The following is a 16,609-nucleotide window of genomic DNA, read 5'->3' as shown; positions in this document are numbered from 1 at the left end:
AGAGCAGACGGGGCCATGCTCCAGAGAACTGGTTTAACCCACACGCCGGCACACAGGGTGCTGGGCAGGAGCCACAGTCCAGCCCTCCGCGCTCCTCTCCCTCCTGCTGCTCGGGCTTACACCTTCGCCCAGAATGGAAGTGCCCGTCCCCACCTTCTTGCCAGGGCACCCCCCACCAAGAGAAGAGGGGCTGCTGATTTATGTAAAATGGAGACCATTCTTCACGGAGGGTGTATTCATAAATAAAAGTCAGGGCCCTAAACTCTGCCTCCTCACTCCCACTGCCTGTCTTCCGTGTGGTCCGAGCAGGCGATGGGCTAGTCCTGGCTCACCCTCTCCCCTGCATTTCCTGCACCCATCTGGTGAGCTGGGCTTGGGATGCTGGTGCAGGCCGCTGTCTTCTGTGGGCGGGCTGGCTGGCTGAGTGGGCTCAGGGGTGGCCCCACAGCCTTGGCCTCCTGAGACAGGAAGGAGGTGGCCCTGCATGCAAGGGATCTGACTCCCCCCTCGCGAGAATCCAGTGACATAGATGAAACTCATCCCTCTTTCACCAGTGAGGAAACTGAGGTGTCCACCACCTCACTCAGGTGTCCACTCCCCGCCCCCAAACCCTAGCTTGCTGGCTGATCTGACCCCAACCGCAGTGGTCCGCTTCTCCCAGGCACTGTCTCGTCTCATGGGAACTGCCCTTGCAGCCCGCTTGAGCGCCAGTTCTTCCTTTTCTTGCCTGGTGATACCAAAGGCTCTGAAGGAACTTAGTCCAGTGGGGCAGGGGCAATCTCTCTCGCTGCTGCAGGGAGTCAGCTGAGCCACCTTCTGAGCAGATAGCCGGGTCCCCGCCTGTCTGTCCCAAGCTATTCCTGACCAAGCTTCTTGCCTCCAGAGTCTGGGCCTCGTGTTTTGAGATGGGACACAGAAGTGTCTCCCTGCGCGCGGACGGAACAATGACGAGTGGGTGCTCAGTGGAAACCATGGGCGCTTGTCTGGGCAAGAGCAGATGACTCTTCCTTTCTATGTAACTCAGTGTCAAGGGGAACGGCACCTAAGCCAAGGCCAAGTGAGCAATCACCTGTCTCACTCAACCAGCTGTGTTCCCAAAGAGCTCTGTACAAACTGACTCATTTACAATCAACGGGGAGAGTTCAGGGTATTCAATCATGCTACGAAATATAGAACACTTTGGTAAAGAGAATGGTCACTGAATTACTCTATTTTTTAAACTTCTAGCTTTTGAGTGCTGACCTTAGTCAGAGAAAGAGTCAACACTAAATTCTGATCCAAGAAGAAAAGTGTAAACTCTCTCAGCCCTGCCACCCAAATGAACCAGAATTTCAGCCCAAACTGCCAACACTTATACCATCGTCCCCCCAACAGAGCATACCGGCTGCAGCTTTTCACATCTACTTATCTGTTCAATCCTTAGGACAGGATAAGGAGACAACCACTGTCCCAGTTTGAGAGAGAAATGGAAACAGAGGCTAAACCACTTGCTGAAGACCAGCCAGCTAATTATCCACACCGATGCCAGCAGAACAAAAAACTTTCCAGTCCTAAAACATGGAAAGAACATGCAGAGTCCCATGAATGCAAGACACAAAGGACCCCAAGAAGCAGAGAGAGCATAACAGGACTCCTCGCCATTCCTGTTGGGGCCAAAGATGACCAGAGTGACCCCAGCAGACAGACTTACAGAGAACTGGAGTGAGAGTTTCGCAGCAGGGGAGTGGAGCCCGTGGATCCATTGTGTGGTAGCTTCGGTGAGGAAGGCAGAGAAGAATCCGTCATCTCCTCAATGTCTGAATGGGAGGACGCTGACTTGGGGGACTTCTTCTTCCCGAAGGCTTGCTTGAAGGAGCTGCGTAACTGAATACACAAGACTATCAGGCTGGCAGATGCCGGGCCCAGCCCTCAGGCCTCAGCAAACAGACATGCAGAAGAGCAAATGCCTTCTCCCGCGCTCTCCTCCCGGCCACGGAAAAGGTTCCCCACAGCTCTCTTGAATCAGTGCATTAAGGGAAGAAGAGTTATCTGGTGTTGACAGCTCAGGGGACTGGTCCCGTGGGTGACATTCCATGCCTACTCCTGGGTCAAGACTAGATGCCGACAGCAAGACAGAGCCTGGCTCAGCAGATGATGTGGGGAGGAGGGGGTGACACGGCAACAAAGCGGGGTGCTCAGACACGGTGACGGATGCGGGTGAGGTTAGTCATATCAGTGGATGGGTTAGCTTGGTATCTGATATTCACGTGGGTCTTGCTTACCTCATTGACCTGCCAGAGAAAACGCAAGCAAAAATGGGGAAGGGGAGGAAAAAAGACACATTTTTAACAGAGAAAGCCAGAGGCAGGGAAAGCTTTGGACTTTTCAGACATGGCATGGCTCATAATGAACACCATACAGAGAGGAGGTGTCTGGTAGGACCAGGGATCTTTCAAGCCTTAAGAGCTAGCTTCTCCAATTATGGAAGGAGAGGAAGAGTGTGTCTGGAGGTGCCTACAATCTAAGCTCTACAAGCTTCTTTGTCTGGCTGAAATGACTGCCCCATCTTCCTACACTCCTATTCTTTCCCGCCTCTAATCAGTCATCTCGAAGTCTTTTTTTTCTTTTTTAAGCATGTCTTCTTTTCTCAGCAAGGGTAGCTTCATTGCTGCACCAGTCCCAACATGGCTGCATAGCTCTCTAACATATGTACTTAGGAGCTCCTACTGTCCTTCTATACACATAGTAAAAGCAGAAGATTAGCCATGTCGCTCCTCGCTCAAAAAAAAAAAAATTTAAAGAAATGTTTTTAACCACATTGGGAAAAACGAACTGGTATATCACAAATTCCCCAAACCATGAGATGGATCTGAAAATTCTGAGAACATAAAAAAATTAAAAGTATGATTTCTCTGAAAGCCATGATAAGAACATACTTTCCTAGGACCAAAAAATACAGCTTCATCTTGAAAACGTTCTTTTAGAAAGTAAATTTCTTCTTCTAAAGTTTTTTTTTTTTTCCTTCTGAAAACACATTCTGGGAGTTTCCTTAACCACTGTGAAATTCAGAAAACGAGCCATTCAGAAATAATGAGAATTTTCTCCTATCAAAGTTTCACCCATAACAAACTGCACATCCAGCTCGTGAGAGTCTGGATCCCATTTCTCTCCCATTTCCTACTTCCAGTCATACTTCCAGAGAGTAGTCAAAGAAACAGAAGGATCTGCACACATCAACCTAAATTCTTGCTCAACCTCTGGTAAGATGCCAGGTAAAGGAGGAGCTTACAAAGATCAGACAACATTGACCTTTGGGATTAACTGAGGATGCCTATTGGCCATCCTCCCCAATGGCACTGATAACTAAAAGGCTGCCTTAAAAACTTTAAGTTTTATTTCCTTAATTAATAAAAAAGGATAGGCACATTTTTTCATAGAAAATAATTCTCTCATCACTTTGATAATCAAATCAGATCATATTTAGCAACAGCATATTAGAAACAAAACTTGAGTTAATTTTATTTAAGTCACAGCAAATGAGTTGACTAAAAGCCATCAGTAATATAAGGAAAGACTTAATCAGAAAGATGAGAGAATCACCCGGAACTGGCCTCTCCGCTTGCCTCCAATGCAAGTCATTAATAATCAAAATGACTAACTCCTCAACTCTTCCATCACTGGACCTCGCCACCCATCCAAGATAACACAAAATGAATGAGGAGTATATGGAATGAATGCAGACACTGAAGCTACTATGAACACATGATGATGTGAGCATTGACAAACGGGGCTCTGTGCGTCCTGGCCAAGTTCAGATCAACCTGGGGTGTCCCTGCACTGAAGTCGGGGAGCAGTGAGTGTTAAACAGAACTCCACAGCCGGTCAGCAGAACTGAAAATTGAGTGGGGAGAGGACAGTGGCATTTTCCATGAAGAATGGGAAAAACTGTTCAAGAGGCCATTGTACAGAAAGTCAAGTAGCTGGAGAGAATTATGGAGACATGGAGAAACACTGTATGGGAGCCTGCTTCTATTAAATTTGCTGTTTTGAGTTATGACCTCCGCCCCCCTCCCAATTCAACCACTCACTAACTGCTAACAACCACTTCATGAAACTTTTACTTTCAGCAAAGGGTCAAAAACATTTTAAAGAGAAGGGTGGGTGATTTAATGCTCTCATAGGCAATCATGTAAATAAGTAGATAAGGACTATGGTTAATGATGGGATGGCCAGTGATACACACTCCAAAAAATACTTTGGAACTAAGGGGAAAAAACCACGTAATAGTAACCCTGGTCTAGTATCTGGAACTTTGTGGCCAGCCTGTGATGGGGAAGAAATGACGCATATGAAATGAAAGATGAGTGCTTCACATAAAGTCTCGTGAGACAGTACAACTATAAGGAGGTGGTTATTTCATGAATCCTAGTGCTTGGCTGAGCACAACACTGACTTTTAGTAGAAACCTGTCCACAAGCCACTTCACTGGACCGACTCCCAAGGGTCTATGCTGTGAAGTTAAGAGCTTTATATCTGGGGCGCACTATTTCCAAGACCAACTCTGACTCTGGCACAAGAGTCTTTGGAGGCACACTCACCCAGTTCTTTCTCTTCTTCTTCTTTGAATCGGTCTCTATGTTGCTGCCCACGCTGGAGTGGCTGGTGGCGCTGTTGATGCTGGAGACGCTGTCGGAGGAGTGCTGCCTGCGGATGCGGAGGTCTGTGGCCTGGGAGGTTCCGTTCCCTGGAGACCCGAGATCTGAGACGTCAGGAGCTGCTGACTTTGCCCTTCCTTTGCCCCAGGATTTACACCCAAATTCACACACCCAGGGACTACTAGCTATTTCCCATTAGACCTCACCTGCTGTTCCCAGATGCTGGGTTTAAGGTCCTTGAGTAGGTGGGGGCCATGCCCTCTTTGATCAGTTAAAGACGAACTCTTTTCATTTTGCCCAATAGAAGTCAGGGGAGGCTCAGCAAGAATTCCCCCACACCTGCTCTCTTGAGCTTTAGACATGACAGTGTGTCCCCGAGCTGGCAGCAGTCATTTGCATTGTGAGCGCCTCCTTTGCTCTCTCTGCTCCTGCTGCACCAGCTTTTTCATGCCCTTGGACATGTCATGCCCATGTCCTCTCACCGCCTGACAGCTACTATTCTCTCTTCCTAGGATGCTCTTCTCCCTCTGTTCTGCCTAGCCAGCTCTTATCAATCCTTCTCACGTCACCCCTAGCCTCACTTTCCAGGAGGCCTGCCAGCTGAGCTGACAGTGGTACCAGAAATAACACTGCCCCCAAAAGCAGCGAGACCAAAATAAACCTTGCAGACAGTGTTCCCCACAAGCACAAGACGACACCAACAGCTCTCTCTTTAGAGCACTGGTTTCAGGGGCAGACGTGGGTTCTCGTCCCATTTCTGTTTCTTACATTCAGTGGCCTCAGGTTGGGATCATCGGCTCTAAAACTCAATATTCCCCTCAGTACAATGCGGAGGAAGGACCAGCATCGCCCTTATAAGCATGTTGTGGACAGAAAATGGGTTAATGAAATCATTAAAACACTGAGTGTAGTGCTCAGAACGCAGTGAATGTTCCATAAGTGTTGGCTCTATCACCTGTCAGTACTCTTCATTTCATTTTTGATGTAACTCCTCATGCCCACATTTTCCCCCACCACCCCAAGTAACATACATAAGGACAAAGCAATTCTTTCCAAAATGTTTCCCGGGACAAATGAGGGATTAACCCATTTTAGGCAGCCCCACGTCAGTAGGCAGAGTACCAGAGAACAGCAAAGAGAAATAAGAAAGCCTTCTTAAGTGAACAATGCAAAGAAATAGAGGAAAACAGTAGAATGGGAAAGACTAGAGATCTCTTTAAGAAAATTAGAGATACCAAGGGAACATTTCATGCAAAGATGGGCACAATAAAGGATAGAAATGGTATGGACCTAATTGAAGCAGGAGATATTAAGAAGAGGTGGCAAGAATACACAGAAGAACTATACAAAAAAGTTCTTCACAACCCAGATAACCATGATGGTGTGATCACTCACATAGAGCCAGATATCCTGGCATGTGAAGTCAAGCAGGCCTTAAGAAGCATCACTATGAACAAAGCTAGAGGAGGTGATGGAATTCCAGCTGAGCTATTGCAAATCCTAAAAGATAATGATGTGAAAGTGCTGCACTCAATATGCCAGCAAATTTGGAAAACTCAGCAGTGGCCACAGGACTGGAAAAGGTCAGTTTTCATTCCAATCCCAAAGGCAATGCCAAAGAATGTTCAAACTACTTCACAATTGAACACATTTCACATGCTAGCAAAGTAATGCTCAAAATCCTCCAAGCTAGGCTTCAACAGTATGTGAACCAAGAACTTCCAGATGTACAAGCCGGATTTAGGAAAGGCAGAAGAATCAGAGATCAAATTGCCAACATCCGCTGGATCACAGAAAAAGCAAGAGAATTCCAGAAAAACATCTACTTCTGCTTCATTGACTATGCTAAAGTCTGACTGTGTAGACCACAACAAACAGTAGAAAATTCTTAAAGAGATGAGAATACCAGACCACCTTACCTGCCTGCTGAGAAACCTGTATGCAGATCAAGAAGCAACAACTAGAACAGGACATGGAACAACAGACTGGTTCAAAATTGGGAAAGCAGTATGTCAAGGTTGTATATTGTCACCCTGCTTATTTAACTTATATGCAGAGTACATCATGCAAAATGCCGGGCTGGATGAAGCACAAGCTGGAATTAAGATTGCCAGGAGAAATATCAATAATCTCAGATATGCAGATGATACCACCCTTATGGCAGGAAGTGAAGAAGAACTGAAGAGCCTCTTGACAAAAGTGAAAGAGGAGAGTGAAAAAGCTGACTTAAAACTCAACATACAAAAAACGACGATCATGGCATCTGGTCCCATCACATCATGGCAAATAGATGGGGAGACAATGGAAACAGTGACAGGCTTCATTTCCTTGGGCTCCAAAATCACTGCAGATGGTGACTGCAGTCATGAAATTAAAAGACACTTGCTCCTTGGAAGAAAAGCAATGATCAACCTAAACAGTGTATTAAAAAGCAGAGCCATTACTTTGCTGACAAAGGTCCATCTAATCAAAGCTATGGTTTTTCCAGTAGTCATGTATAGATGTGAGAGCTGGACAATAAAAAAGGCTGAGTGCCAAAGAATTGATGCCTTTGAACTGTGGTGCTAGAGAAGACTCTTGTGATTCCCTTGGACAGCAAGGAGATCAAACCAGTCAATCATAAAGAGAATTAGTCCTGAATATTCATTGAAAGGACTGATGCTGAAGCTCTAATCCTTTGGCCACATGATGCAAAGAGCCAACTCATTGGAAAAGAACCTGATGCTGGGAAAGATTGAAGGTGGGAGGAGAAGGGGACGACAGAGGATGAGATGGTAGGATGGCATCACTGACTCAGTGGACAGGAGTTTGAGCAAACTCTGGGAGATGGTACAGGACAGGGAAGCCTGGCGTGCTGCAGTCCATGGGGTTGCAAAGAGTCGGACAGGACTGAGCAACTTAACAACAACAACACGTCAGTCTGTAAATATCAAAGCATTAGTGAAATTAAGGCTGTGGAATACTCTGATACTTGGTCAAGAGAGATACATCTTCTTCCATTTTGAGATATACCAGAGAAGAGGACAAGCCAGAACAGCTCTCTTCCTAGAGGCCATCATTAACTGGATGCGGTGTCTTCTAAGCCCTGTCCAACTGACACAGACTCCCGCCCTCTAGCAGGGCGGCTGCATCATATACTGTCAGGGGAGGGTTCCTCAGGGCAGGCAGGTCGCCGGACTGAAAGCTGTTTTTCTTCCTCTACCTTTGCAATTGAGCTCCGGGGTGTTAATGACTCCATTAATGGCAGCCTGGGCAGCTGCGTTCTGTTTCTTCAGCAGCTCAATGGTTTTTCTTAACTCATTCAGTTCTGAATCCTGAGGAACAGAAAAGAAGACTGGTCATCCCCAAATCATTCTGTACTGAGTTCAACTGAAGTCAGCTTAGCATCAGCTTAGAGGAGAGGAGAGAACGAAGGAGCTGCAGGAAACCTTTGTCACAAACATTAGCCTGGATCAGTTTTCAACAGGCGTTTGTGAGCACAGGACAGCAAACAGGACTAAGATCTGTTGCCAGTGCAGTTACCACCGCTCCGTCCCAAGTCATATTTTCACTCAATAAATTCTGTTCTTTCAGATTCAATTCCAACAGTCCAACAAGCACACTACAATCTATACAATTTCCTGGAATAAAACAGGATCATGCGTTTAGGTTTGTTAATTCTAAGCAGGGAGGGAAGAAGCATCCTGTTTTACCTTCTGCTCAGCCGTCATGGTTAAGCTCTGGAGCCTGATGGTCATGTTTCCAAGACTCTGCTCAAAGGCTGCCACGAGGTGAGCCTGGAGGGGAAAGACACATTTCCCTGCAGTTACATTATCTTGCAAGGTTTGCTGTTGCTGTTTAGTTCCTAGGTCGTGTCCAATTCTTTGTGACCCCATGGACTATAGCCTGCCAGGCTCCTCTGTCTACAGGCTTTTCCAGGCAGGAATACTGGAGCAAGTTGCCATTTCCTCCTCCAAGAGGTCTTCCTGAAACAGGGATCAAACCCATTTCTCCTGTTTGGCAGGCTGATTCTTTACCACTAAGCCAGCTGGGAAACCCACCTTGCAAGGCAGGCGTGCCTAAAGAGTGCCGGGTCTTAAAGACGGAAATCTTACTGGGGACACGTGGGCGAGCCCCTGTCGACTTCTTCAGCCTCTTGAGCCCCCACTCCCCACCACTCTCTGGGATCTGGTTACTCTAGCCTTTCACATTCTCCAACGTCCCGTGCCTCTTCCCACCTCAGGACCTTTCTGCGTACTTTCCCCTCTCCCCGGAATGCCCTTCCCCTAGCTGCCTCCCCAGCTGATTTTTATACATACTTCTCAAGAGAGCTCAGCACATGTCTTCATGAGACCCCCAGATTGGGCTGCTTCCCTCCTGTTCACTCACACAAGCACACTGGTCTACTGTGTACTTTATGGGATCACAGTCACACACACACACACGCACACACACTTGGGATCACTAATTTATGCCGGTCTCTACTACACTGCAGGATACCTTTCGTTCCACAGGCACCAAGCTCACAGTAGAGGCTCACGTTGAGCATGTTTACAGAATGGACGAACAAAGTGGTTGACAGATGTTGCCTGTTATAATCCTGGTTAATAAAAAGCCACCAAAAGGCCCATCTGCTACCACCTCAGAGAACCTGCTCCCTGTTCCCCCTGGAGTGAGGACTTTCTCTGGGGCTCCCCTGCACTTTTATGTATCTCTGTAGAAGACAGCATCAGACATGCCATTATCCTATATATTACAAAGACAGCTTTAAAAATGCTGCCAATTATAGTTGAAATATGCATCCAATTTTAAGAGATGTTAGGAACAAGGAAAAAAAAAATTTGTATCTTAGAATTAAGAGATGTGATGTCTCCTTGTCTGCCCCTTTCTTTGCAACCCTCTTCAAGGGCAAGATGCAACTCTGGGTCCCAATACTAAAACTTCTTCCAGAGAGCAGTAGGTGAGAGAGCAGTGAGTTGACTGAGGATCCTGATAATATTGTTAAAACCAAGGATAAAGAATGGATAAGTCATCTAGTCCTGCAGGCCTCAGTTGCTTCATCTGGAAAATGGGAGCCGCATCTCTGTTCCTCCCAGGGTGATTCTGAGCACCGAGTGACACAATGTGGTTGAAAATGATCTATAAGCTGCTAAGGAACTGCAAAACACAGGCATGACTAGAGACTGCGGGGAACAGACGGGGTTTGGCAACAGATATTCTGAGAACACAGGTGTAGAGAGATGAAGAAAAGGTCCCAGGAGCGGGGTGGGTAGATACACAGAAGGTCACGGGAGGAACCAGAAGGACCGGCAAGGTACCTGAGTCTTGGGAGAAGTGAGACCTGATGGTTCTGGAAAATTCTCCAGACAAACGTGATAGATGCATAGAGTGAAGAAGACAAGGGTGGGAGAGGAGCCATCATCCTGGGCTCTAAGGGGGTCAGGGGTCAGCACACATCTCAGATCAGGGAGGAGAGACTTGAGGGGTGAGTGGGAGGCCTCTTACTGGACTTCATGGAACAGGGAGACTGAGGGTAAGACACCTCTAGGATTGAGCCTCTTTCCCACTGGCTGTAGGAGCTGGCAGGGGACGTGAGCACTTGTCCTACAAAGGTTAAATGGATTGGCCAGCTTCTTTTTGATTGAGTGCCCTCCCTCACAAAAAACTGAGAAAATGCCTTTGCATTTTAAAATAAAGTGATATGCTTCAGTTTGCCCTGGAGAATGTGGCAGGACAAAAGCCAACCAGATTGGAGACAGTCACATAGTGAATGAAGCCAGGGCATGGAGGTGAACAAGTTGACTGCTACCCTGGCACTTCAAAGGAATGACAAGGTCAAATTTAAATGCCTGAATTTCCATTTATTTCGATTCCTCGTTTGACTGCCACCCAAGAGTCTATTTGTGGGCATGAAAACTTTCTATTAGTTTAAAAACAAAAGCAAAAACCTGAGCCCACGAAGACGGCTTATCGAGAGAGTGTTTTTGCAAAGTCAAGAAGAAACCACATGTGCTCCAAAGAACCAGAGGATCGCATTTTGCTGGTGAGCAAAAGGACTGAGTCATGGTCTCAATTATGAAAATACGGGCCAAGAGGCTGGTTCAGAGCCGCACAACAGCCTTCTCAGCAAGCAGCATTCTCACATTCCCAGGGAAAACAAACGCAAGTGGTATAAAAACACCCAGAGAAGGTGGCTTTGAGTAGTGTGTCCTAGAAAAAACAAACACGGCTTGGCCTGCGAGAAAGATGGCAGACAGTAAAACACGTTAGCACTGCCGGTGGTGTGTGGCAAGACTAAATATTTACTTTAAAACAATATGGGATTCAGTGGCTTTTATGAGGAGCAAAACGGATTAGTGAAATAATAATAATGTGAGGGATCTCACTCTTACTCTTCTGGCTCAGAGAGGAGAGTTCCAAATGGCCCAGTGAAAGGTCCCTTGGAGGCAGCATGAGGTCACTGGAGGAGTTGATCAAGTTCTTTGATACACACATTACTATTTTTCACTTAGTAAGGGGCAGTCATTGATAGCTGTAGTTCTTAATAAGGACAGTATTTCCAAATCACTTGCTGTCAAACCTCATGTGTTTCAAGGAGACCCCTGGCTCACTGGTTCTGGATTCACAGACATGCATCTGATTCCTGAGATTGATAATGTCTCAGTAATTGATAATGTTTCAGTCTTCGAAAAAGACTCTAAACCTCAAATTCCAGATCTAACATCAATTTCTGATCTTTCTTTTTGTATTTATTTGGCTTCACCAGGTCTTCGTCGCAGCATGCAGGATCTAGTTTGGTTCCCTGACTGGGGATTGAACCCGGGCCACCTGCATTGGGAGCATGGAGGCTTAGCCGCTAGACCACCAGGGAAGTTCCAAATTTCTGATCTTTTAGGATACAGTAATAGAGAAAAAAGTTAAGAAAATAAAGAAAGATTTAAAAAAAAATACACAGTAGCCTAGTATACTAGGATTTTGGAGGGAAGGCAAAAAAAAAGGGGGCGGGGGGAAGCAGAGATTTCCAGAAATGTAAGAAAGCACAGGAGAACGAACAGTTCAGAGTAGTCAGCAATTACTAAGCCTATAATTAAGGTCAAGGACTCTGCTAGGTACTTCATGTGCAGACTTTACAATGAAATGGAAAGTTTCCTCGAGTAGACTCAGGCTCAAACCAGGAATCACATGGGCAAAAGCTCCAGATATTTACTAATACAGTCCTGGTCCAAGGAAGACAAGCTTTTTGCTTTTCATTTTAACAGCATGCTGGGATCACGCAGGTGGCTTTCTGATGGGCTCACACTCACAATCTATGGTCCTAGACTGGTGGTGTGCTCCCAAGCAGGAAGCCCTGCCTCTGAGGCATCTCAGCACCTTCCAAAACCTCAGGCTCTGCCTCTGAGCTGCAGCCCTGACGACTCACAGCCCGGTGGCAGGGCACCTTTACAGACTGGTCTGCTGTGGTAGGAGACTTCGGCCTCTACTCTGACCCCGCAAATCCTGTAACCACACCACAGTTAGGAAGCTAACTTAACCACCTAACAGATGAGTGTGCTCATGATGTGCCCTGACCTTTGCTCTTCTTCCACACTGCCCTCATTCCCACTTCCTTCTCCCTTCCACCCCAGCCCTCTTCCTCCACATCCACGCCACAGATCCTAATCACACTGAGCTTCTTATAGTTTCCAAATGCAGCAACATCTTCACCTTGGGCTTTTGCACAAATTACTCTCTTTGGTTAGAATGCTGTCCTTCCCATGCATCCTCCCCTACCCAGCAATCTTAAGATGTAACCTCCTCCAGGAAGCCTTTCCTGACTTCTCCCAGCCCCATCAAAACTGATCTAGGCATTCCTCTCAAGTATTCCCACAACCATCCCCCTTTATTGCTATCATAACAGCTATCATGTCATAGCAAAACTGTTTTGTCTCTCTGCTGTACCACAGAAAGAACACTAAGATGACAGTGATTATGCTTGCTTTGCTGTTGAACCCACATTGCCCGGGGCATAGTTGGCACTTAAACAGCTGCTGAATTGAATGCCGGTTGGCAGTGCCTTCTGAACACGTAATTGTGTATATTATATAATAATTACAGAGCAGTCAGCCATTTATCATGGAGTCGTAGATTTTCTTCTTTCTCTCTCTTAAGATGAAAATTTCCAGAAAGAGAAAGGAAAATGAACCGTTCTGAGCACTTAATCTATTTCAGGTACTGATCACATTACACCCCTGAGAGCTAAGTATTATCATCTCCCAGAGCACTGAGGAGCAAAGGCAGGCTCAGAAGTGAAAGGATCTGCCCAAAGCACAGAGCCAGTAAGTGTCAGAGCTGACACGCACAGCCTCAATACCAAAGCCTGTGTCTCTCTCGTTATACCACTGCCTCTATAATGCTCCGAGGCAGCAATGGCTACCGCTCTGGGTCCATACTCACATTTGCTGTCAGCTGGGTGGTCAAAGCAGAAACTTTTTCTTGGGAGGCATCCAGTTCCCGCCGTAGTTTGCGAATCTAAAGATGACAAGGAACAGAGTTACTTGCTTTGGGAGTCCACTTCCAGGATGAGCTGGGAGAAAGAACTGACCATAGCGAAAGACGGAAGAAATCCAACCAGCAAAACGTTCCTTACCTCTGACTGGCATTTTTCTTCCGGCTGTAAAGAAAAACATAGATGAAATTAGACCAGTTGAGGAACAACTGGAGGGCCATAAGACACTTGCAGCAGTCTTAAAGATTATTAGTTTCTCTTCCAATGGACTTCTCTAAATAAACCGGTTCAATTCATGTGACCAATCAGAAAGGCCAAATACAAACAATGTATTATTTTAAGAAATTAGGAAATACTCTGGCTATATTGATTGTGAGCAGCCCCCTGCTCCCACATGGAGATGACGGCAGGGAGAAGGGGTGATGAGAAGGGGATAAGCCAGGGGAAGAGTTGCCAGATTTAGCAAATTAAAAAAAAAAAAAAAAAAAGAACAGGGCACCCAGTTAGATTTTTTTTTTCTTTTAAAGTATGTTCCATGCAACAGTGAGAACACACTTATACTAAAAAATTATTTGTTGTTTATCTGAATTTCAAATTTAATTGGGCATTCTATATTTAATCTGGCAATCCTACCTGGGAGGCAGGGAGGACAGCTCATAGGTTAATTCTGCCCCATTTTATTCCTCCCTCTCATCTCCCTAGGGCACTGAAGCAGAAACAGTAGCAGGGCAGGAAGGCTCTAGAAGTGAAGGGGACTGGGAGGCCCCATCAGCCAGCCTGGAGACTCCCCAGCTTAAAAGAAGGAAGATGGCTGGCACATTCCTGCTGTTCCATCTGGAGCCCCCAGTTACCTGTGACCCTGGGGAGTAAGAACGAAGCCTATAGACTCTCTTACCGGAAAAACCTTCCATCCGGGGCCCTCGGTCTGTGATGACACAGTAATCACCAGCCAGAGACTACAAGCTACTTATCTCTTCCCATAGTGGGAGCCCACATGGGTTGGGGGGAACCTATTGCAGGGGGAACCATTCTTTCTCTCTTCTGCAGTTTCTGTAGGGGCCCATATAAGAAGAAACCCACAACCTCCCAACACAGGCTTTCTTGGAAATGTTGGAAGTGTCCAATGGCCTCTCCACACGCCACCATTTGTACTTTCTTGGGGTAGAACAGCCAGGTAGGTGAGTGAAGATCAGTAGAGACTCTGTTAGGTCCTGAGTCCTCTGTGTGTGTCATCATCCAGTTTCACTAGTGGCAAACCCATTACTCTTAAAGATCAGCATCTGACTCTGGTGTCTCCTCCTCTCAGTTAGAACGCAGAGGGGTATCACTCACCAGGCCCCGCAGTTCCCTATACCCATCAGCTGGGACAAGTGGGTAGCCGGTCTGACTGCCCCTCATACCTTGCTCCCCACTTGTGATCCTACCCAAGAAGACCCTCTCTCCAGGCTGATTCCTAACAGCAGCAACTAATTTTTAGGTACACTGTGACCAAGTTAGTTAATCCTTGCAATAAGTCCACAAAGTAGGACGGCATTCCTTTTGAGGTTCAGAGAGGTTAGGTATCTTGCCTAAAGTCACACAGCTGGACAATCTCCTTATCTAAGACATGCTTTCAGAAGGTTGGGAGATGTCCTCACTGCTTACTCTTCCCTCTCTGATACTACTCAGCATCCCTCTTTGTCTGTCTGTCTGCCTGTCCATCAATTCATCCCCACCACCACTACCTATCGAATATTTATTGATTTCCAACTACGTGTCAAGCACCGTTTTAATAATCTGGGATATAGCTGTGAACATGACCAAGTCCCTCATGTCTCATGTTGTTTACATTCAGGTAATAATAAGTAGCATTTTACTAAACACTTACTATATGGCAAAGACAGTTCCAAGCACTTGACATTTATTATTCATTGAATCCTCGTAACAGCCCTTTGAGAAGGTACTAATATAATTTGCCCATGGTGACAGCTGATAAGTGGTGGAACTGGGATTGGATCCAAGGTAGTCTGGCTCCAGAGCTTATGATCTTAACCAGCACATACTCCTGGCTCTTTGACTACAGTGACATTCTCCTGGAGGCCTTCCAGAAACAAGGCCCTGGCTTCTGAGTCTGATCCAAAGGAGAAAAGTGAATGGTGATACCGTCACAGCTATCTAACATTTGGGAGGCGAGTGGGAGGTCTGTTAGCAGGCTGAACCATTCACAGAGGACCAGCCCGACTTCTAAGCACTTCTATCAGCAGGACTAATGCTCTTTGCTCAGGCTGCTACCACCGTCTGTCCCTGCGCCCACCTGTCTCTGGGGTTGGGCCCAGGGTTCTCAACAGCAGCCTGGAGAAATCGTGCGTTTTGTACCTTGCCCCCAACTGCTGCCGCACTTCTGTGCATCTGGGAACTCTGAGTGAAGCTCTGGGCCTCGGAGCCTCTACTGGGCAGTTCCCCTGGGAACTCAGCTGCCGCTCCCTACTGATCAAGAAAGCAAGTCTGATGCCAGATGTGCCCTCCGTAATTTTTTTGTATTCTGAGAGCTGGCCATGACCTCTCTATGGCATTTGTTTAGCATCAGGCTGTCTTTTCTTTCCTTTGTAATTAAAATTACAGGCAAATTTCAGCCAGAATGGACATTCTTGAGCATCTAAGAATTAGAGATTTCGGTGGGGGGCTGGGGGGAAGCATGTTATCATCCAATAAGAGCCTTTAAAACACCGGGGTATTAAACAGACTCTTTGGTCTGAGTTGGCGGCAACATAACATACTCCTAAGATTTCTTTCTAGACAACAAATACGAACTTGTTTACCTTAACATTCGCAAAGGCGCCGAAGCATCTGTTTCAGAATTTCATCATCATCAAGGAGTAAGAATAGATAAGGGACCACACACCACTGTTTGGTGGTAGCAGTCTGGTCAGACTTGAAGTTTTCCTTGGAATGAGCATTGCACTCCATCAGTGAAAACATTCAAAGGTTAGACTATTTTTTTTAAGTCTGCAAAAGCAACTGATATTCTCAGAGAAGGCTCACGTAAAGGACAGTACATGGGAACCCTTGACTCACTGACCTCAGAGACGACCTGGCCTAGCTTCCTGAGGCCAAGGGTAAAATGAAGAATAAGGAGGTAATTTGTCCAAAGTCATACAGTAAGAGAAAAAACTAAGGTTAGGTCTCAGGTCTCTTGCTATCCAGATAAACATGGAATTAAAAAGTATTAGTATTATTAGAAGAGAAGGCAATGGCACCCCACTCTAGTACTCTTGCCTGGAAAATCCCATGGGTGGAGGAGCCTGGTGGGCTGCAGTCCATGGGGTCATGAAGAGTCGGACATGGCTGAGCGACTTCACTTTCATGCATTGGAGAAGGAAATGGCAACCCACTCCAGTGTTCTTGCCTGGAGAATCCCAGGGATGGGGGAGCTTGCTGGGCTGTTGTCTATGGGGTTGCACAGAGTCGGACACGACTGACACAACTTAGCAGCAGCAGCAGTATTATTAGGTTTTTGGTAATTTGTGAATTT

The 16,609-nt window shown here is 46.4% G+C and overlaps 1 protein-coding gene across 1 annotated transcript in view; it reads right to left on the bottom strand.

The window, feature by feature from the left end:
* The window catches only part of NAV2 (neuron navigator 2), a 421,834-nt gene that overhangs the window by 34,383 nt on the left and 370,842 nt on the right, over positions 1 to 16,609 (bottom strand). Inside the window, exons 21-26 of the mRNA XM_068977628.1 lie at positions 13,240 to 13,263; positions 13,047 to 13,121; positions 8,327 to 8,410; positions 7,837 to 7,948; positions 4,578 to 4,723; positions 1,691 to 1,863 (exon numbers count right to left, since the gene is read on the bottom strand). Coding sequence (XP_068833729.1) covers positions 1,691 to 1,863; positions 4,578 to 4,723; positions 7,837 to 7,948; positions 8,327 to 8,410; positions 13,047 to 13,121; positions 13,240 to 13,263 — 614 coding nt within the window. The remainder of the gene's footprint in view (positions 1 to 1,690; positions 1,864 to 4,577; positions 4,724 to 7,836; positions 7,949 to 8,326; positions 8,411 to 13,046; positions 13,122 to 13,239; positions 13,264 to 16,609) is intronic.

The sequence above is a fragment of the Capricornis sumatraensis genome, chromosome 8 (genome assembly GCF_032405125.1).
Source record: "Capricornis sumatraensis isolate serow.1 chromosome 8, serow.2, whole genome shotgun sequence".
NCBI lineage: Eukaryota > Metazoa > Chordata > Mammalia > Artiodactyla > Bovidae > Capricornis > Capricornis sumatraensis.
This window is presented reverse-complemented; position numbering and strand designations above follow the sequence as displayed.